We start from the raw sequence: 21,857 nt of genomic DNA on the forward strand, positions 1-21,857 counted from the left end.
CTGTGGGGGGGCCTCGGTTTCTCAGCCTGCAGCATGGGACCTGTCAGAACATCTCCAGTGCTGGTGCTTATCAGCACACGAAACGAAAGGGCCGAGAGGGCCTGGATTACGTAACAGCAGCCGCCCTTTGCAGCGAGCACACCCGGCGTATTTAACCCAATTAGCGGCCGCGCGGCTCGGGTCTGGCCCCGGGGGCGGCAGCTGCCTGCTGCCGATTGGGCTCGCTGTGATGCTGGCTCGTCTTGCACACTGGGCCGGGCCAGGCTGGGCAGTGCTATGATGGGAGACTTCCCTGGAAAAGCCGGGGTGCTGGTGACCCAGTAGGGGGCGCTGCTGGGGGTGAGTTGAGGTGGAGGGTGCCAGGTGGCATGCTGGAGCCGCTGGAGTTTCCAAGGCTGGAGGATGGAAAGTGGCTTGTGCTAGACACCCAGCCGGGGAGGGGGGCGATACCAGCCATTCAGGTCTGACCCTTCTCTGTATTTCACAGCCAGCGGGCCCCAGCGGGCATGGGGGCTGGTCCCCATTTTCCACCACGGCAAGCTCACTCGTCTAGTTCTCTGATTTCCCCCTCTGCTCTCCCTGCTTCTCCGCTCTTTTCTCCTCGTGCCAGCCTCACCCTCCCCATGGTCGGCTCCCCCCACAGCCACCTTTGTGGCCACCCCTCACGCCTGGACCCCCCCAAATGGCTCTGTAAGGCCTGGCCCCTGTGAGCCTTCAGACCCCCTTCCCAGGGCTCCCTTGTACCATAATGCTGGTCAGAAATTCGCCCGTGACTAGCGAGGCGGTTGAGGGGCAGATGGGGAGAGCAGATACTGCTTTATAGAGCTCATTTGCCCACCCTGAGAGAACCCCAGGAAATGCAGCCCCCCTGAGCTTCTCTGTGCCCCTGAGAGCTGGCCGTGTCTCAGTCCCTTTGGTCAGTGCTGGCCTGGCACAGCAGAATGCTGCCGTGATACCCGTGCTGACAGCCAAGATCACAGTGCAGCCGGGGTGGGCATGGAGACATGGCTGGATGGTCTGTGGGAAGAGGCTGAGACCCACCAGTTCAGGTCACAAGTGATGAGAACAAGTTGGGTTTGAAGAGCCAGCTGAGATTTTGCCAGCTGTCTATAGGGTTCGGACACCCCGATCCGAGCCTCCAGCCATGGGAAATCTTAGCCATTTGTTATTATGGGAACGCACCGTACCGGGGAACCTGTGTATTTGAGATGATTCTCTTGCCATTCTCTGATTCCAGCCTAGTGGTGAGACCAGGAAACTTGGGGTCAGGGCTCCCGCGTTTCATGCCCAGCTCGGACACTGGGTGTGTCTCTGCTGCAGCTGGGAAGGTGCTCCCTAGCACAGGAAGATGGACGTGTTCGAGCGAGTGTGCTAAGGATCGCATTTTGGCTCAGGCTGGCTACCCACGTGCTCAGCCGGCTGGCCTGAGCCACCGTGGCCATAGTGTCTGGCTACCCGCCCTAGGAAGCACACTCCTAGCCACGCCCCCTCGCTCACCACGTGACCTGCAGCCCCTCGCTCTGCCTTTCTGTACCTCGATTCCCTCTCTGGACTAGGCTCCTTTGCTTTTCTGTGCCACCTCCCATCCATGGACTCCATAGCCCTCTGCCTTCCCTGCCTGATAGGTAACATCCTTCTCCCCATTGCAGAGGGGGAAACTGAGGCACGGAGCTGAGAAGGCCAGGCTTTGTGTGAGCACCACAGATGGAACCAGGGCTCCAGCCAGCCGGGTCTGGGCACTAACTACTTAGCCCATGGTTCACGCTGCGTGCACATGGGCACGAAGCATTTGTGGGAAGGGGAGGAAGGAAATGAGAGCTTCTGACTGGCTGGATCCCATGTCAGCGCTGTGAATGCTGCGTCCATCCAGCACTGACTGGCAAAGCTTCTGGGCAGAATCGGCTCCAAAGGCATGGCACAGCTTCACCTGCTGCAGCTCGCCGGGGTTGGGGGAGTGGAGAGAAACACAGTGTCCCCAGAAGCCTGCTGGGGGATGGACAGAGCTGGCTCACCTCCGTGCAGCCCAAGTGCATGCAGGGAGCTGATGGAAACGCTCCCCAAGCTGCAGGTGCTGTTCTGTCTCCCCCAGCAGTTCCTGTCTGAGGCTGACTCATCTGCAGGAAGCCAGTCACGAGTTGGCCAATCAGCGAAACCCGGGCCCCGGCTGGCTGGCATGGCTTTCCATTGTCCCCCTGTGGAGCCGTGCCTGTGCATGCAGATCCCGCTTTGTTTCCACGTGGAGGTGCACGCACACTTGGACCTGTGGTGAATCATACACCAAGGTGCTTGCCTGAAACACCCCCCACCCCCCCACGCTTGTGCGTCATTGCTTGGATTCAGGTGCACCTATGTTTTCACACATGTTCCCATGCACACACCTGACCACTAGGATCTGCCCTCAGTTCCTTCCATACAGGCCACCGGTAACCCGGGCCCAACAAGGCTGCCCTGGGCTGGGGCTCCTTTCCCCATGCCCAGCCCAGTGCCTCTGGATTTGTCGCCGCATTGGATCTGGCGGACGGGTTCTGAGGTGCTGCCCAGTCTCTGCTGCTGTTTAACTTCCACTCCTGTGCGCTGATGAGATTAGCGCCTGCCGCACGGCGTTGATTGCTCCACCGGGCAGGCACCGGGGCGCAGTTGCCAGGAGAAATGCTGACACGCTGCTGTGTGACTCCCTGCGTCAGCCCTCCTTGCTGAGCCACGGCCGGCAGGGCCACGGCTCCTCCAGCCACAGTACCCTGTGGGGGGCTGCTCCCTCCATCCCCTCTGGGGGAAGCCCCGTGCCAGGGCAGGCCTCTGGTCTCTCAGGCCCTGAGATCAATAGCCCCAGCACTTGACACTTGAGCCTTTGCGGGGAGCTGATAGCACTAGGCTTTCAAGAGAGACTCTTGTCAGCAGCAAACACCCCAGTTTCACCCACTTCTCAGCTTTGTCTGTGCTACTGGACCCTGCTGGCCCCCAGTCTCACCCTCCTACAGCCCCCCTCCCCTGCGCTTCATCCCATGCACCAAACTCTCTGGCAGCCTCCCCCATCATCTCCCTGCAGTCACTCCACCGTGACCCAGCAGCCAGATCCTCCCTCAGTTTTATTCTCCCCCTCCACCGCTCTTCCCACGCATAGCTCTGCCCCTCAATTCTCACTTGCAGCCCCCCTGCTATCCCAGCCCTGCCCCCCACCATCTCTGCTGGTGTCCCTCAATCCTGGCCCACAGCCTCTCTGCTACTCCAGTTCTCGCGGTGGGTGGTGGGCAGGTGTTAGGATGCTGATGAATATCCACAGACACTAGGCTGAGATCACCCAAATTCATGTCACTTGTGATCCAAGATGGATTTGATGTCTGGTGTCCATCCAGCAGGTGAAAGGCACCTAGGTCCAGATCCTCAAAAGTATTTAGGTACCTAACTCCCATTGGTTTCATTATCCTAAATCAGGGCTGGGACCGAGGGGTTCGGCGGGCAGGAGGGGGATCAGGGCTGGGGCAGGGGGTTGGGGTGCGGAGGGTGGCTCAGGGGTACAGGCTCCGGGTGGCGCTTACCTCAAGCAGCTCCCAGAAGCAGCGGCATGTCCTTCTCCAGCTCCTATGTGGAGGCGCGGCCAGGCGGCTCTGCTGTGCACTGCCCCGTCCGCAGGCGCTACCCTTACTTCTCCCATTGGCCGAGATTCCCAGCAAATGGGAGCTGCAGGGGCAGCGGCAGCGTGCGGAGCAGAGCTCCCTGGCTGCCCCTATGCATAGAGGTAGGACATGCTGCTGCTTTTGGGAGCTGCTAGGAGCAGCCCCTGACCCTGCTCCCCAGCTGCAGCGCCGGAGCAGGGTGGGCGCCAGACCCCACTCCCCAGCTGGAGCTGGAGGGACGGATTCAAATGGCTGGTGGGCCCGATGCGGCCCACAGGCCGTAGTTTGCCCACCCCTGTCCTAAATGCTTCTGAGGGTCTGGGCCCTGCTCCCCTAAGCTGCCGTGCTGAGCTGCTTGCCTGCACGTGTGTACGCCAGGATGCCCTGGCGTTGAGACGCTTGGCTTGTGTCTCGTCTCCTGCTCCCCAGCTGCTGTTGGTCCAGGGAAGTCAGTGGGTCCCACTGGGAGTGTGCGCACTGGGGAGCGATCTCAGTAAATGGGGGTAACGGAGCAGAGTTTGGCTCCCAAGAAACTGAGCAAAAACTGTGCTGATTGGATGGATCCTACAGAAAGTGGGGGGCAGAAAACCTGCCTTGTAGCCCCGCCCTGAACCTCATGGTCTCCTGTGCTTTGTGTTTTGTCCTCAGTGGGTGCTGGCCTTTGAGATCTTCATCCCCTTGGTCCTCTTCTTCATCCTCCTGGGGCTGCGACAGAAGAAGCCCACCATCCCCGTGAAGGAAGGTGAGTGTGGGCCGTGGTGATGATGCCAGGATGCTCTGGAGGGCAATGCCCTGCCTTCTAGGGGAGGCGTGTGGGAGAGAAGTCGGGGGGCTGGGGGTGAGACCGGGAAATACCCCCCAGTGACAGCACAGGCCCCCCCAGCTATCGTCTCCCTCTCAGCCAAGCAGATCCTTCCTTTGGAGAGCCCTCCTGGGGAGGGCTTGGGCACTGGGCGGGGAGGGGGCTCACTGGGAGACCCGGGTGGGGATGAGCAGGGGGTCAGCGTGTGCCGGCCCAGTGGAAGGGTCTGGTGGTCGAGGTGGGCAGCGGCTCCGGGGCCAGAGGCTGCAGGGATCCGGAAGGCGGGATGTTCCTCCGGGAAACCTGTGGTCACCCTGTCAGTGCAGCTGCAGCAGGGGGTGGGGGCGCAGCGCAGAGACAATGGAGCAGAGCAGGGGCATGGGAAAGCGGGTCCCTCGGCAGATTCCCCCACTGCTCCTTGGGACAGCTCACAGCCCCACCCTTCTGGTAACCCACTTCCCTGCAGCCCCCGCCAATTGGCTATATCCCAGCCCCCTCCCTGCACTGACCCCCTCCGGGGGCACTGAGAGTGTGCCCCACAGGGGCTAGCAAGCTGGAGGGGCCTCTGCCAGCCCATCCCAGCTGCTCCTTGGGCAGACAACCTTGGGCTGAGCGGCATCGCTGTACACTTGGGAAAGCAAGGCAGAGAGCCTGGCACGGGGAGGGTGAGCCCCTTTCCCCAAGGCTGCTAGCTGGCTCCCCTCGGTCAGGGTGGGTGTCGGATCCCCCTCCAGCACCACCCGTGCTGCTCATGGGCTGAGCATTACTACAAAAAGGCCCGTTCGCTCAGGGGGTGCCAGAGGGACCATGGGGGACCTCATCAGAGTGGGAGGCCCAGAGGCTCTGCTTGCCCTTGGCCACAGCAGGGGCTTGTGGAGGGGCAGAGATACGGGTGCTGGGAGGGGGCCAGCCCCCTCGCCGCCTGAGGGTGACCGAATTCCCAGCTGGCCTGCCGGCAGGAGCTCCACTCGCTGTGACCCGTCTCTAGCAGTTGGGCATGTGCTAGCTCCTAACTGAATCTGGGGGTGGGGCTGGAAATGAGCAGCCTGGCTGGCTGTGCCTGGAGCTCCCCCCTGCTGCCAGTTCCTGGGCAGCCGGGGCAGCAGCTGAGTGGGGGCGGGAGCATAACGGACAGCCCCCCTCCGTAGTAAACTCGAGCGCTGAGACCTCCTGTGTGCCTCCCCCACCCCTCGCCCAGAAGGACAGTCAGAGACCGGCTCAGCTGCTTGCAGCACAAGGGGGCCTGGATCCCCCAGATGTCCGAGCCACACGCAGGGGAGTGCAGCCTTGGAGAGGAGCCAATAACTCGGGCAGGCCGGGGCAGCGTGGCTGCTCGCACCCTGCCTAGGCTAAGCCCGCTGCTCACCCCCACCCCGCGCGCCGCTCACCTGGGCTAACCTTGCAGTGCAGTCAGACCATGCAATTCCCGCCAGCTCTTCCCAGGGGCGGAGCTGTTGCCTGGGGCTTCCCTGCCCTCGCCTGACTCCAGTGAGCTTTGTAAAGTGGCTGCATTGTCCACTGCTCCAGTTCCCCAGGGCTGGTGCGGCCCCTATGGATAAGAGCTTCCGGGGCCCCCTATGGAAAAACAGAGCTCCAGCAGATTCCTCCTTCCGGTGAGAATCCAGGGCTCTCCCCGGGGCTGGCAGGGGATGCCGCGCTACAGGGCACCGGGACAGCTCCCCACAGGCTGGGCCACCCCAGCATGACGAGGGTGGAGACTGGCATGCAGGGGCAGGAATTGCCAGCCCAGGTTTTATCGTTGTGTTACGGTAGTGTCTAGACTCCCCGAATGCCATTGGGACCCCACTGTGCCAGGCGCTGCACAGACCGACCGCCCCGTCTGAATAGACAAAGGGGAAACTGAGGTGAAAGGGTCAGACAGCAAGTCAGTGGCAAAACCAAGAACTGAACCTGGGTCCCGATTCCTAGTCCGGTGCCCTATCCACTAGGCTGCACTGCCTGCCTGGCTCGCAGCAGGGCTTCCGCTGGGCCAGCATCTGTTGGCATGAGCGGCCAGCTCCAGGGCTTCAGTGGAAGGGGCAGGAGACCCCGCAGGGGGCGGCGATGGGATAACCAGCCCCCCAGGGGAAGTCCTTCCTTGCCCCATTGTCAGGCTGGCAGGTGCCTTGATGCAGGGGTTGGCACCCCTGCCAGGGGAGGAAGCTGGGGGAGAGGGATGGAAGCTGGCACAAACAGTGGCTACAGAACGAGGGGCCAGCCAAGAACCCCAGGATGGAAGGTGTGTTCCAGCGGGCTCTGCTCCTCACTATTCCAGCACCCCACCCCATCCAGACCCCCCACCCCACATCCCCAGCAGAGAGCTCAGCCCCGGCTGCTGCCTGGGGAAATGAAGCAGGCTTCGCTAGGGCTTGATGCGGGGCATGGGAGGAAGAGAGAGGGGTGGGGCAGAGTGGAAGGGGCACTGGGACACAGCAATGTGATGCCCTGGCTCCCTGGCAGTGGGGCAGGCCGTGGCGTAGGGTAATGGTGTCCTGAGCCTGTGTTGGCGCTGGCGAGGAGGAGCACCCAGCCAGGCTGTGACTGCCCGTGAGCCGGGGCCCCCATCTCTGACTTGTGCTCTTTGTTTTGTTTTTCTCTCACACACGTTCTCTTTTTCTTTTCCCATCATCACTCCCCTGTCTGCCTCTCCTCCACGCTGCCACTGCATGCTCCAGTCTGTAAGTTGTGGGTTGGGCTGGCGCTCCCACTCCCCCCTTTGGCAAAGCATTCTGGGAAATGGCAGCCAGGGTGGCCCAGCTTTCTTGGCTGCTTTGACTAACACACATTGACTTAACCTGAGCCTTCACCCCTCCTCCTCCTCCTCCCACCCCCGGGGGGACTGGTGAAGAGGAACCTGCCCAGTGTACCAGAGCCAAAGGCTCCGTTCTGGGTTGTGCCATAGACCCACCATCTTTCCTGGAGTCCCCCAGTGCCATGGTCAGCCCAAGCTTCTGATTCGGCCACAATTCTCATTCCCTGGCTCCACACGCTCCTCTCTGTCGGACCCCATTACATGGCCAGCTCCCTTCCTGAGTTTAACAGCTGCGGAGCTTGGCTGGGTCGAACAGGTTCTGCCCACTGGGTCATGGGCTCTGCAGGGGTTAAAGCAGGGACCCAGCTGTGGAGGAGGGGGAGCGGTGGGGGAGACTGGTTTCCTCTCCCCCTCCCCTCCATCCCCATTGCATTCCCCCTTGGGGCAAACTGTGCTCTAACCCGGGTAAGAAGCAGCGCACTATCCCTGTCTCTCGCATTTCCTTGTGTGTCTGGGGTGGGGAGCTGGAGACCCCTCGCTGGGTTCATCTGCACCGGTCAGTGACTGCCATGAGGGACCTGGTAACCGCATGGTTGTTCCCGAAGTGCAGATAGCAGGGCTCCTCGTTGTAGCCTCGGCAGAGCTGACCTGTGCGAGACAGCGTCCTGGGGCTGTGTGCCAGCCTGCTCTGTGCAAGGCTCTGGGACACGGGGAGATGCCACCAACACTGGAAGACTGAACCCCAGCGGAATCAAGCCTGGGGACAATCGTGTTGTAACTGGGACCTCGATAGCATTGCTTTTACAGTGTGGATGGGCCCTGTGTGCGTGTGGGTGTGTACGTACATGGATGGGTGGGTGGGCGAGTGTGTGTCTCTCTCTCTTTCTCTCTCCAAGAGGTAAAATACTTTGATTTTTTTTTTAAACATGTTCCAATGCACTTTGGGCCTGGCCCAGACTGTTCTGACCCAGTGCAGGCATATGTGGGTTTAACCCCCAGGGTTGAGTTGGGTTGTTTCAGGTGGGTAGCCAGGGCCGCTCCCACACAGTCTGCCCATTCTTTCCTCTGCAGTGCAAAGCCCCTTTCCGATTCTCCTCTCGGGCTCTCCTGAGCTGCTGTCTGTGGTAGATGACTCTGTCCCTGACCCCCATCCCCCCGGCCTGCTGCGGGCTAGTGTCCCACTGCTTCACTGCTTGGCACCACTGCCTTATTGCATCCCAGTCTGTCCCGAGGCTCACGGATCTGTATCAGTGTGTGTCTCTTCACCAGTCCCTGCCTCTCTGCAGTGCCTTCATGAACACAGCCCTTTGTTCAGCCCTAGCTCCACTGTGGAGGTGGGACGGGAGGGGGTGTTTAGAGCCACTCTTGGCTCTAACCACATTAGTGAACAGAAGCCAGGAGTTAAGGTTTCTTATTTAAGCTGAGTGAACTGGTTGCGACGGAGCCCTGTCTCTGCTGATCCAGGCCTGGGTTTGGGACTGGAGTAGCTGTGCCAGCCCCACTTCCCGCAGGCCCTCCAGTGGGAGTTCGCTGCTGAGTAACTGAGCAGCAGGACAATGTGACGGTCCTGATGAGTGACTGGAGATGGAGGGGACTGGAGGGGATGCTGTCCGACCCCATCTCCCCACCCCGCCCACCACACAGGGTGACTGCAGCTGGGAGGGGGCTCTCCACCAGACCCCATCTCCCCCCACCACACACCTCAGCTCAGATGGGAGAGGGCTCTCCAGCAAACACTGTCTTCCCCCACCCCAAGCCTTGGCACAGAGGGGCGGGGGCTCACTGCCAGGGCAGAGAGATGGGATTATTAGCAGCTCTTGGTCGCTAGTCCAGTCCCCTCTGGATCCCTGCCTGGTGTCCTCGCCCCTCCGGTGACTCTGCTCCTGCATGCCACTTGCCCCAGCATCCTTGGATGTGGGTGCTTCCATTCCACCTGTGGCCCTGCCCCAGCAGCAGTGGGGTCATGCCGTGGGCATGAGAGCCAAGCCCAGCTGTGTCCCTGGAGGGCTTCCATTGGCTCACCGCCCTCCCCTACCTGGGACACATCAGCTGACACCCAACCGCACACTGGTTCTGCTATTTTAATTTGGAATATTTGGTTTGTGGAACCTGGGGAGATGCACTGTCGGGGCTGGGGGATGGCCCAAAGTGGGGAAGGGCTGTGTCTTTGCTAGCCGGGGCTGACGGTGGAGCAAGGTCGCTTGTTAACATCCTCACCCCCCTTCACACGCTCTCATCCCAGCTGTCTCCTCCTCCCTGCCTCGCCATTTCTGCTTCCTAATAAAACGCCCGTGCTTCGCCTCGGCCAGCCGCAGCTTGAGGGAGCCAGGCAGGGGTGCCCCAGGGGCTTGTAGCACCGGCTGCTCTCACCTCTGCCCCATTCACCCTCCACCTTTCTGAAAATCAACCCTACATCTGAGATTCGCTACCGGGCCAATCAGAGCAGCCGCTGGGTTCGCAGCTTCCCCGGGGGCAAAGGTCAGACATCACCCCCCTGCTTCTTGGGAGCTGGGGGCCTGGGGAGCGCTCAGGGCATCGAGGGGTGGCAGGCCCCTGCAGCTGGGATCCAGGGGGCTTTAAAACTGCTCCGGGGAACTGGAGATGAGCCTAGCGCCCCACATAGCTGTGGGGCCTGGCCCCGCATGAGAAGGGCCCTGTGGTGGGACCAGCTGCCCCGTGCAGGGGCCTGGTGAGAAAGCAGGACTGGCTCCTGGACGCCGAGGCAAGGGAGACCCACTGGACACCTCACAGAGGCTAGCATGACAGAGTGGGGCTCCATAACCTCTAATCTTTACCCTCTGACCTTCCACTTGGAGATAACGTACTAGCCAATAATCGTACTGATCCAACACTCATGCTTCTCTTTGAACTGGGTGTCTGTCTTCCCTGCACCTGTCCCCCACTTCCCTGTCCCCCTGTATCTTTCCTCTCTCTCTTGTACTGTCTCTCTCCCTCTCCAGCTTTCTACACAGCAGCCCCTCTCACCTCGGCCGGGATCCTGCCGGTGATGCAGTCCTTATGCCCCGATGGCCAGAGAGACGAGTTTGGATTCCTGCAGTATTCCAATTCCACGTGAGTCTGTCCCTTCCCTTGATGGCTTGTCTGTTTGCCTTGGGTCCGTTTTGTGCGGAGCGCGTGTGCAAACACACGCACTCTCTCTCGCTCGTGCTGGCTGCTTACTGATTTAAAAGGACACTGTTTGAAATGGCTGAAGGTGGGTTTCTGTCTAGCTGGGAGAGGAAAGGGTCAAATCACAGGACTGCAACATGGCCTGGGCAAGTCACTTCCCCTCATGTGCCTGTTTCCCCATTTGTAAAGCAACGCTGATACCCGCTGGCAGGATTACTGAGGTCCTCTTTCTAAGTGACTAGATTCCTAGGCTGACAGCCCTGCAGAAAGGCAGAGTTGTTCATCGGGACTGAAGCACGGATAAAGTTCCATTTATTTTTCACCCTCTGCTGCTCTTTGTTCCCTGGGTGCCCACCTCTCCTCGGAGAAGATGAAAATAGACCCACCTCTTTCAGTTTCTGGCCTGCGTGCACCAGCACAGCACTGGGGCTAGTGCTTGAATCCAGGCGCGTTCCTGGCCCATGAGAGCCTTCGCTTTTGGGTTGGATCGGTTTTGAGTTGTGAACTGCCCTCCATTCACCATCCTCGGGTTTTCGTTTGTCCAGGAGCCTGGGAATACAGTGGGGAGGGGACCCTCTCGCCATGTGCCTGATTCGTGCTGGGCGATTGACAAGGGGAAGAGCCAGTTCTGGGTAGACGTGTCCTTTCTGAGCTGCTCCCAGCAGGATGAAATCGCACCCTCCCTTTGGGATCTGCTGCAGCTGAGCCATAGCTCCCTGGATGCTGCTATGGCTCTTGCCTGCCTCCATTCATTTCCTTGGCCAGAATTCCCCAGTGCCCACCTTCCCCAAATCAGACAGGACCATGCCCCCTGCTTGAACCTCTCATCAGTGCTGCTTGGCTGGCTTGGCCTTCCGCTGGGAGCAAGGAGGAGTGTTGTTGCTCTGGGAGGGCTGGTGGGTGGTCTGGGGGAGCAGGCGGGCCTCCAGCGAGTGGTGCTGGAGTGCTGAGTGTTGCCCGCAGGCCCACGTGGGCCCGTGGCAGCTGGCTGGCTTCCCTTGCTGACTCAGGGGCTTGGCTGAATTCGAGATGAGCTCTGCCGCCCAGCAATCTCAGCCCCACAGTGTCCGGCAGGGACAGGGTTAAGGGGGCAGGTGGGGAAGGGGTAGCTGTGTGCCTGGGGGTGTGCAGGGAGGCTGGCCCCTTGCGGGGAGGAGGGGTCTCCCCTGAGGACACACATGCTCCACCAATGACCCTCACCCTGGCAGCCCATTTGCATTCCTCCCCGCTAGTCGTCAGCGTGGCCAGTGCCTGGCAGAGGCACTGCCCCCACATACCCCCTCTCACAGCCCACCCTTGGTTGTGCTAAGGCCCCTCCTCTCCGCTCTCCCCCAGCGTGACCCAGCTCCTGGAGCGGCTCAATGAGGTGGTGGAAGAGAGCAACCTGTTTGACCCGCAGCACCCTGGGCTGGAGGAGGAGCTGGAGTCCCTGCGGCGGCAGCTGGAGTCCCTCAGCAACAGCGAGCCCAGCTCCATGGAGACCCACTTCGACAGCCGGGCAGGTAGGGCCAAGGCTGTGGGCCGAACCCACCCCCACTGATGAGTCACCACTGGCCCCGTGGCAGCTGGCTGGGGTGTGGCAGGGCCGGGGGTCAGGCCCAGGCAGGGATCTGGCAGCGGGAGCTGGGTGAACCCGGGAAAGAGCAGCATTGCCATTTGCAGAGCCGTCACGCGGGTGGCCCCGCAGCACGGAGTCCAGGTCCCTGTGCGGGTGGCTCGGAGCCTCCCCGCAGCTCAGGGCGTCGGAGCCAGGGCCCATTTCTGCAGCGCTGTCATTGCATCCCGGTGTGGGGAGCCGCCTACGGTTTGGGGGCGGGGCAGGGACGCAGCCATCTCTGGATCGTTTTGTGTCTCCTGCTCTTGGGTGTGAGCAGGGAGGGCTGGGTGTGTGTGTGTGGGGGGAGCCCCATTCTGTCAGCCGCACTGCCAGGGTCCCTTGGCCGTTGCCGACCTGAGCGGTGGCTCCAACACTTGGGCTTCTCCCATTGTGCTCCCTGGGGCCTGGTTGTGGACCCTGGAGCCTGAGCGAGATCTTGAGGGGCTGTAGTGGTGGCAGCAAAGCCCTGGGACAGGGTCCGCCTAGCGGATTGTCACGTGCCCCCAGCAGGTCTGGAAGGGTGACCTTTAAATCTATGGGGCAAATTGGGGCCCGGCTGGTGTTTCGCCAGGCCTTGAACACCGGCAGTTAACGTGCTGGCATCCACTCCTTCCCGCCCCACATCCAGACCAGGGGCACTTCTCCCTGAGACCTGTTTGACTGAGCCAGTGCCACTCCCCTCCGGAGCCTTCCCCGGGACAGTCTGGCCCCTTGGGCTGGGCAAACCGCGGGCAGCTAAACATCCTCTCGCAGATCAGCCTCTGTCCCAACAGTGGCGTCCCGGCTGCTGGCTTCTCATGAGGGGCTGTCACAGCTGCTGTCGAGGAGACACGACTTGTTCTTCGTGCCCGGGGGCTGGTCACATAAGCCACATGGGGTTGTGTCTATGTCCCTCGCTCATGCAGAGTTAGACGGGCCAAGGGTTCACCGCAGTGCCCGTGGCTCTTACCCTCCTTGCGGCCGTTCCAGGGAATGTTTCACTTGCACAGAGCAAAGGAAAGGGGAACTGAGGATCCTTGTCTGAACAAAGCACCCTGTGTGACAGCCTCCCTGTGTGAGTGACTGGCACTGCTGCGCTGTACCCACCTCTGGCCCTGGTTCCCAGGTCCCTGAGGCATTGCTGCCTGCTCTGGGCCTGCCCAGGCCAGGAGAACAAGGTGAGCTTAGCCCATGCATTGACTAACAAGATGTAAAACAGCACCAACTGCAGGCAAAGATGACGGCGTTTACATTGGGATTGTTATTTATTAGGTGTATTACGGTAGAGCCGAGGAGTCCCAGCCACGGACCAGGACCCCATTGTGCTGGGCGCTGTGCGGACACAGAGCAGAGAGACCGGCCATGCCCTGTCAGCTGGCATGGTCAATCCTAAAGGGACACCTAGGACTGGCCATGATCAGTGATTACCTTTTGAAAGGGGATAAAGACTAGGTGGGGGTTCAAAACCTGCTAGCAAGCACATCTTAGAGCCCCACCAGCTCTCTTGGTGTGCCCAGTGCGACCGGCTCTCAGGATACAGCTCGGATGGGCCCAAGCATGAAATCTCCCCCGCACATCCGAGCAGTGCCCAGCCCTGGCCCACGTGTTCGGTGGAGGGCAGCACAAGCCTCTAACGTCGCGGTGTTTCTCTTGCTCCCCACCAGCGTCTCGCTTCACACTGGGCTCCGCGGTGAAGGACCAGAGTGAACTTCATCGCTTCCTCACTCGGAACCTCTCCCTGCCCAACGAGACGGCCCAGCTGCTGCTAGGCTCCAACATCAACCTCAAAGAGGTAAGTGCCTGTCCGGGGAACCCCTCTCTGAGAAGCACAGCCACACGGCCATGAGGCTGGAGGGCATGAAAGGCCGGAAGGCTCGATCCTGCCAGGTGCTGAGTACCCACCCCTGCCTGCCAACGGGGGTTGCACTGGATCAGTCAGGCTCAGGCCTCCTCTCTGTCAGATGCTATACAATGTCTGTGGTGGGCACACAGCACCCATCTAGCCAATCGATGGGCATGGGCACGAGGGACGGGCAGGGGTTACGCAGTGTGATCCCTGGGCTAGGGCAGTGATACATCGCGCTTTCCCTCGCTTTCGGACCCCAGGCAAGGGTGAGGTAGCAGAGCGAAGGCTAAGATCTTGTGGCAGATCATGGTGGTCACGTAATTTGTGAATTTGAATCAAGTCCGTGAGAGCTTGGAAGTGGCTGGAAAGCCACATTTGAGTAGCTCCCAAACCGGGTGGCACTGCGAGCTGGCGCACAGGGTCCCAACGCCACTCCGGTTTGGGAGCTGAATTGGCCTCGCTGTGGTGCAGTGGCTTGTTCTCAGGCAGCCGGAGTCACAGACACTCCTTCTTCCTGAGCCTTGCTCCCTGGCTTCCCCCTCTGCTGCCTTGTGACTCACCTCTCCTTCATAGCCGCAGGCTGAGACCTCCTGCCTCGGGGGCACTGGGCAGCGGAGCTCTGTCCGTGCCAACCAGATTAGCTAGACAGGGGAAGGGCACGCCCCAGGAATGAGCCCAGGGCTGAGAATCCAAGAGGTGTAGGCGAAGGGCTGGTTCTGCAGCAGCAGTGGAGAGGGTTCCCAGTAGCCAGCCCCCCTGCCCAGTACCGGCCAGAGCTTCACTCAGCGATTCCTGCGTCCAGCCCAGCAATGTCAGGCTGAGCTAGGGCAGGAGACACCTCGGCTTCGTTTACAGATGTCCAAAAACAGGCTCCTCCTCATGCTCAGGCCAGTCGTTCTGATGGTTACCTACCCTCCCTGTTACAGACGCCCTTCTAACTTCTAGTCTGAGTTTGCATCACTTCAGCTTCCAGCCACTGGCTCTCGTTCTACCTGGCCTGGTGGGTTAGACCCCCTCCTCCCCCCCGGGTCTCAGTAATCTCCTCCCGTGGCCGTCCCTGCAGACGGTGATGGTCTCTCTGCACGCTCTCCCCTTACAGGTATATCGCCTGTTTTTCGGCTCCGCCCCCGCCTCGGCAGACGACGCCCACGAGAGAGAGCCCTGGGACCGGTTCAGTGCTGGGGAAAAGATTCTCCAGCTGGAGGTGAGGAGAGAGGTGTGGGTCGGGGGGTGGTGGGGGGAATGCATGAGAGGGCTTGAGCTGGGGCACGCTGCCTGAGGAGATCCTGACACTGGAGCCGGGGGGATGGCCGGAGCAGAGGAAGGTTAATGGGCGCAGCAGAACATCTGGGACCTCGCGGGCCCAGGGGTGCTGGATCGGCCATTTATCGCCCCGTGCTCGCCAAACGGGCAGCTCGCCAGCCCAGGACACCTCTTGCTGCGTGGCTCTGCTGCCTGCCTGGGTCTCCTGCCAGTCCCCTGCTTCTGTCCCTACGCTGGGAGCCAGGACACCGCAGGGAGGCTGGGCCGGCCCTTATTTCAGCTCTGGAAGGGGCTCCCAGAGGCACTAAAACGTGGGGAAAACAAATGCTAGCCCCCCGCATGCCCTGCTTGGCTGTGGGTCTCAGAAAGGAAACTGCTGAGACTGTCTGACTCGTGTCACTCATGAGCGCGGAGAGTCCCCTGCCCTGCTCTTGTCTGAGGGGCCAGGGAGAAGGCTGCGTGATGGCAGGGGAAGCGGGAAGAGGGCTGGCCGCGTGGTGGGGCTGGAGAGGGACAGGAAGTGGGCTGGCTGCGTGACAGTGTGGCTGGGTGTGGGGGAAGGCTGTGTGGTGGTGTGACGGGGGGACTGGCTGCCTTGGGGTTGGGAGGGAAGAGGGCAGGCTGCGTGGTGCTGGAGCTCGGGGGAGAAGAGGGCTGACTTGGTGGGGCGGGAAGAGGGTTGGCTGTGTGGCAGTGTGGCAGCTGGGGGTGAGGAGAGGGCCGGCTGTGGTGGCGGGAGGATGAGGGCTGGCTGCCGGGGGTGGGAAGAGGGCTGGCTGTGGGGGGGAGGGGGGAGAAGGGGGAAGAGGGCTGCCTGGGGGGGGGCGTGCAGCGGCTGGGGGTAAGGCTACGTGGCGGCTAGGGCTTGCTTGGCAGTACTGTCTCCCTGCCCGCCCCACACCAGCACTGTTCCTTTCCTGATTATCACAGTCCCCAGGTAGCTGCAGCCCAGAGCAGGTCCCTGCAGCACCCACCCCTCTGCTTCCTGCCGGCGTGTGGGTCCCATCAGCACCACGAACAGTACCAAAACAGGACTGTTTGCTGTGCCTCTGGCCCTGCTGCGGGGGGATTGGGCTTGCGGGACTGGTTCCCCCTCTCGGGGATGGAGTGGGGAGTGGGCGTCCTGCGTTCCAGCCAGTGACAGCTGCCGAGACCTCTCTGCCCTCCTGGAATGAGCCTTGGCCTGAGCACAAGGCTGGGAGCCAGCGGTGGTTCCTGGGCTCTGTTCCTGGCTCTGCCGTTGGCTCAGTGGGTCACTTCCCTGCCGTGCACCTCCCGCTGGTAACGGCACAGCCGGGCTGGGGCTGGCTCGCTCTCCACAGGCTGGAGGCTGTGCCGGGCAGGGCTGCTTTCCCCAGGGAGTCCGAGGCCTATGTTCCCGCTGCGGCAGCATGTCTGTGCGGGTGGTGCATCCTCCCACATCTAGCTGGCCCTACGCCCCTCCTGAGCCGTCCCACGGCAGCGTCCATCACAGGACTATGGCAAGGCCGGATTGGAAGGGACCTGGAGAGGTCACCTCACCCAGCCGGCCATGCTGAGGCGGGCTTCTTGTACTCGTATTGTATGGGGGGGGATTTTCCCTGCCCCTCACTCTGGAGGCGTGGGAGGCAGGGAGCTCTCCCCGAACTCGAGAGGCCCTTTGCAAAGGGCACTGGGCACCCTTCAGTACAGGGGCTGGGATTGGGGTACCCCATTGCACTGCCCTCAGTGCAGTTGTGTGCAGCAGGGCAGTGGGATGGGGGATGGCTACGGAGCCTTTCCCACTGGCCCCGTTCCAGGCTCTCTTTCAGTCACTGCTACCCCCAGGCAGCTTGTGTTGGAGGGCTCGCTCGTTCCAATTAGGCCTGAGCCCGCGCTGCTGGGACCAGGACTCTTCTCCTTCCCCTCCCCCCCGAGAGAATGGCTGCCCCAGAGGCTCTCACAGGCAGGGGCTCTTACCTGGATACAGTTGGGGAAGACGGAGGTGCCTGGGCCCACTGGACAGATCCCCCCACCCCCCCGCCAGGCACTCCTGACTGTTCCCTCCCCGCCTTCAGCTGATGCTCCCAGTCCACGAGGATGTCTCCTTCTCCCTCAGCCCCTGCGGACTTATCCATGCCCCCCACGTCGCATCACCCTCTCCCTAAATCCCCATCCCGTCTCCCCTCCGTTAGCCCCCAGCTCTCCCTGCACCCTGTCGCTCTTTTACATCTTTCCCCTCGGACCCAGGCCCTCTCCTTCCATCGAACGATGCCATATGCCCCACCCTATCCCTGTCCCCAGACTCCTCCGGCATCCGCTACCCCTGAAGATCTCCAGGGCCCGTTCCCTGCCATCTCCCCTTCTCTGTGCCCCCAAGGCCCCCTGGGTCATGTCCCCCTTTCCATCCTTCTCCAAGCTCTCGTTGTACCTGCCCCAGTGGTCCCCCTTCCCCTGTCTCTCCTGAGGTCCCTTTGTCCCACACCTGCTGTCCCTTTGTCCCACACCTGCTGTCCCTTTGTCCCACACCTGCTGCTGGCCAGGCCTCGAGGCTGAGGGAGCGAAGATGCTGCTGTTCTTCTCTGGCCAGCTAGAAGTTTGGGGGACATGTGGGCCTCTTGTCAGTGCCCCACGGGGCCTTCTTCATTCCACACCCTGCCAGGGATCTCACCTCCTGCCCCAGTCCCCTCACCTCCTCTCCCCCTGTCGGTTCCAGGAGAGCCTCCTGGGCGGGTGGAGAAACTTGGAAGACGGGCTGATCCACAGGGCCCTGCGCGACCCCAAGAGATCCACCCACAGGCAGGCCCTGCTGCACCTCCTGTCCCAGGCCCTGGGTCTGGCCGGCACCCCCTCCGAGGCCTCTGCTTCCTACAGCCCCCAGGCTTTTGTGAAGGAGATGGAGGTGAGGGGCTGCGAGCGGTTTTTGGGGGCAGACTCCGGTGTGATGGCTGTGTGTATTCCCTAGACCCCATGCTGGAGGGGACTCACCCCCTCCGGCTGGGACTCCTGCCCCCAGAGTGTCTCTGGCTGGGATTCCCCACTGCTCCCTGCTGGCCCATGGGGCTCTCTGGCTGGAGTCTCCATCCTTCCCATGTGAAGGACATGCCCAGAGTCTGAGCAGAGCTGGGAACAGATCCCTGCCTGTGCCCTGCTGTGCACTGTGCCCTGCTGCCTGGGCAGGAGGAGAAAGCGAGGGGCTGCTCAGAATACAAGGACCCCCCTGCTTTTTGGAAGAGTCTGGCTGTCCCAGCCCAAGCCATCCCAGGCAGCGAGTGACAGCATGTCCTCTCTCCCGCAGAGCATCCTCTTCACGCCATCGGTGCTGGAGCACCTGACCTGTGACCAGGATCAGGAGGAACTGAAGCAGATCCTGAGTGTCCCTGAGAGCCGACAGCCCTGGCTGCAGGCCTACCGGGCCACTGTCTGCAACGGGAGCACCAGCATCCGCCGGGAGCACTTCACACAGCTGGGCATGGAGCTCAAGGAGCAGCTGGACGTGCACAAAGTCGTCAGCAGGGTAAGTGGCACCTCTGCCTGGTGGAGGGGGGAGAGTGTCTGCGGCTGCCCTGCTCTGACACCTGGGCCTGCCCGTGCTGGCGGGGGAAGCTGGGTACGTGCCTTGCCCCCTCTGCCAATCTGCTCCCACCTTGCCAGAAGATGGCATAAGGATTCAGAGCCCTCCATCCAGGGACGTGATCTACTGGGCTCAAGTCATCAGCTCCTTGAACTTGCAGCCCCCAGGCAGCAGCTGTCCTGGCCAGGTCACAGGTAGTGCTTTTTCCAGCTGATCTCCCTCTTGCCAGCTGGCACTCAGTCACCAGTTCCCGGATCCACCCTCCGCCCGCGCCCGCTCAGCCGGGTGGGCTTTGAGTGTGCCTGCTAAGCCAGCATATATGGGTGGGTTCAGACCTCGGGGGCAGAGCATTCTGCAGGCCAGGGGCCCCTGTGGATGGCGCTCCAGCCCCAGCCCCCTGGATAAGGAGGGATCATTGAGCTGTCGGCAAACACTGCTGAGACTCCTATTGCAAAGTCAGAGGCTTAGGGGCCCTGTGCTCTACACCCCAGCCCTCCCTCCCCCCAGCTCCCCTCCTCTGCCCCCCCAAGCCAAGGTAGCTCTTGCTGTTCCTGGCCCACCTCCCTCCTGCCTGGCTTTGCCCTCCCTAGCCAGATATTTCGTAGATTCCTAGATATTAAGGTCAGAAGGGACCATTATGATCATCTAGTCTGACCTCCTGCACAATGCAGGCCACAGAATCTCACCCACCCACTCCTGCGATCAATAGCTCAGACATAGGCGAGAGGTTTAAGTCCTCAAATCATGGTTTACCGCTTCACTTGTACCACCTGCTTCCTCAGCTGATTGGTCATTTCAGAAAGCCCCGCCTCTAGGGCGGAGTTTGCAAAGGGCCCATTCATCCTTTGCCCCAGCTGCTTGGCCTCTGCCTGCCCCAGTGCTCACCAAGTGCAGACGCAGAGCTGTTCGGTCGGTCGGGGTTGGTTTGCTGGGGTGTCTCGGATCTCTCCTGAACGCAGTGCAGCCACTGCCCTCCTGGCTGCCGGGTCTCAGCCAGTTCAGGGAATGGAGCCATGCCTAGGGGATGTTGTCCCTGTCCCATAGACCAGCCCCCTTTATTTGCAAGGGAATCCACTCTCCTTCTCTTTCAGCTGTCCCAGAGCCCTGATCCATCTCTCCAAGCCATTCCCTCGCTCCCGGGGGGCTGCAGGGTCCTGGGAGGAGATAGTGACTGGAGAGCATTGTCACTTCCACTCTTGGGCATGGCGAGGACTTTGCAGAGCTCCGTCCCACAAGCACCGTCACTCGATATCCCTGGGAACAGCCCCACTTGTGGGCATGCGCTCCATGAGTATTCCAGGCACCTGTCCCAGGCCCTGGCCACCAGTGCAGCTGTGGGGTGCAGCTCTCCCCATGTGGCATGCTCAGTGCTGACTTGCTTTCTGGCATCAGTGAGGGCAGGAATCGCACCCAAGGGTCTCCACTCCCAGGTGCCATGGGGTCCCTAGGGAGGGGATGGCTGGGGCACTTTAACATTATTCAATTTATTCACCTCTGTTATGTGTGGCTTCTTCCAATTCCGGCTCGCTTGGGAGAGCTGCTGGAGCAAGGGAACCGGTGCTGACATGCCCTTGCAGCAGGGCCTGGGCACGGTGAATGTGCCAGAGAGGCGAATAGAATCCCACCGGGTGCTTACCGAGCCTTTCCTAGGAAAACGGCAGAGCCCTACTCAGGGTGCCTGGGTGCAGGGAGCCCAGCTGCTCCACAAACCCACATCCTCTTGCTGAATAGGGTCATTGCACAGTGCCTGCTGTGTTAATTACACTGGCTACTGTCTCTGCCTGTCAGCAGCGGGCCCCCGTTGGCTTTAGGGGATGCAGCAAATGGCCTGGCCTGTACACGTGAGCCTGCCACCCGGAGTGAGGCACCTTGCCAGGTGAAGTCGGGCCATGGAGGCTTGGCAGGTGTCGGTCACCTTGGGCATGAGCCTGAGGCTTCCTGGTGTTTTCCTACAGCTGCTTATGCCCGTTGCGAATGCACAAGGCCACTGTGATGTGTTTCCATAGAGCTCCCCTGACGCACAGCGCAAGGGGAATGGGGCGTCTCAAGGCAAAGGGAATGGGCCACTGGCTTGCAGACGGTTGCAGATAAATGGGACCCCTCCCTGTGACAAGTAGCCCACTTTGGGGGGTGCTGGAGGGAGCGGATGAGGGGCAGTAGGTGGAGGCTGTGGGAGGAGGAGGTGTGAGGCCAGGCAGAGTCCTGATGGAGTTGAATGTAGGAAGCCAGTGACAGCGTGGGAGGCTGGATGGATGGGGGTCCATGGCTGTGGGGACAGAAGCCCAGACTCTGGGAAGCACAACCTGTATCTGTGATGGACCCCATGTATTTCAAGCCAGGAGGGCATTTCCTTGGCTCTCTCCTGACTGGACTCCTTGGCCCTGGTAACTGCTGGGAGAGCAGGACCCATGGGCACCCTGCGCTGCTGCTGAACCTCTCCCGCCCTTGGCTTTGCAGCTCAAGCTGGATGAGGTGAACAGCACAGCGGCCCAGCACCGGCTTCACGCCCTCCTGGAGGACCTGGTGGAGATGGAGAAGGTTCTGAAGGACGTGGACATCCTCTCGGCTCTGGCGAAGCTGCTGCCCCAGGGCGCCTGTGCCAGCAAAGCACCCCCACCCGCCACCAACAGCACCAGCTGGGGTGGCAACTTCACCGCCGGCGCCAACTCCACCACGGAGGAGGGTGACAGGGAGCCCGTGGGAGAGAACCCCCAGGGCCAGTGCTCAGCCTTCGTGCAGCTCTGGGCAGGACTGCAGCCCATCCTGTGCGGGAATAACCGGTAGGAGCTGCCAGGCGGGTGCCCCTGTCCCTGGGATGAGGGGAGCAAGGGAGCCCGGGGCTGCAGTAACTGAGGACACAGGGTAGGAGCAAGGTCCCTTGGCAGAGACAGCCCAGGGGTGGGGGTGGCATGAGTGGGATCACGGGGAAGCTGCAGGTTAAGACCAAGCTCCATTATCAGGGCAGGGAGGGGTGGGAAGCTCCTCCTTTGGGAAGAGGGATTAGGGGTCAGTGCACTAGGCCCAGATGGTCCATTTCCACCCCCTGTGCCTGCAGCTGGCTTGGGCCCGGACACAGGGAGGTAGCCTAGGCCATGGTAGCAGGGCTGCTTTGGGAGCTGGCCAGCCGGAGAGGCCAGGTCAGCCCGGGCCTCAGAGCTTGCACCCCCTCTCCCTGGCAGGGTGCCCTCCCACCACGGAGCGCAGTCGGTGAGCAAGGCCACGTGGGGAAAGCCAGGCCGGCTGCTGCCCATGCCAGGGGTAGAGAAAGGGCATCCATCCCCAGAGCTCTCCATCCAGCCCTTCCCTGCAGCACTCCCGTCCCCCACACGAGTCCGTGTGTGGG

The 21,857-nt window shown here is 61.5% G+C and overlaps 1 protein-coding gene across 4 annotated transcripts in view; it reads left to right on the forward strand.

The window, feature by feature from the left end:
* The window catches only part of ABCA2 (ATP binding cassette subfamily A member 2), a 138,316-nt gene that overhangs the window by 51,702 nt on the left and 64,757 nt on the right, over positions 1–21,857 (forward strand). For 3 of the 4 annotated variants that reach the window (XR_006286154.1, XM_037879843.2, XM_043530374.1), the window contains exons 2-10: positions 4,263–4,356; positions 7,092–7,094; positions 10,129–10,240; positions 11,633–11,799; positions 13,538–13,665; positions 14,819–14,923; positions 17,657–17,842; positions 18,239–18,457; positions 20,972–21,294. Coding sequence is in view for 3 of the 4 variants with exons in the window: in XM_037879843.2 (XP_037735771.1) it covers positions 4,263–4,356; positions 7,092–7,094; positions 10,129–10,240; positions 11,633–11,799; positions 13,538–13,665; positions 14,819–14,923; positions 17,657–17,842; positions 18,239–18,457; positions 20,972–21,294 (1,337 nt within the window). In the remaining variant the exon portion in view is untranslated. The remainder of the gene's footprint in view (positions 1–4,262; positions 4,357–7,091; positions 7,095–10,128; positions 10,241–11,632; positions 11,800–13,537; positions 13,666–14,818; positions 14,924–17,656; positions 17,843–18,238; positions 18,458–20,971; positions 21,295–21,857) is intronic. The other variant, XM_043530373.1, reaches the window with a different exon arrangement.

The sequence above is a fragment of the Chelonia mydas genome, chromosome 16 (assembly GCF_015237465.2).
Source record: "Chelonia mydas isolate rCheMyd1 chromosome 16, rCheMyd1.pri.v2, whole genome shotgun sequence".
NCBI lineage: Eukaryota > Metazoa > Chordata > Testudines > Cheloniidae > Chelonia > Chelonia mydas.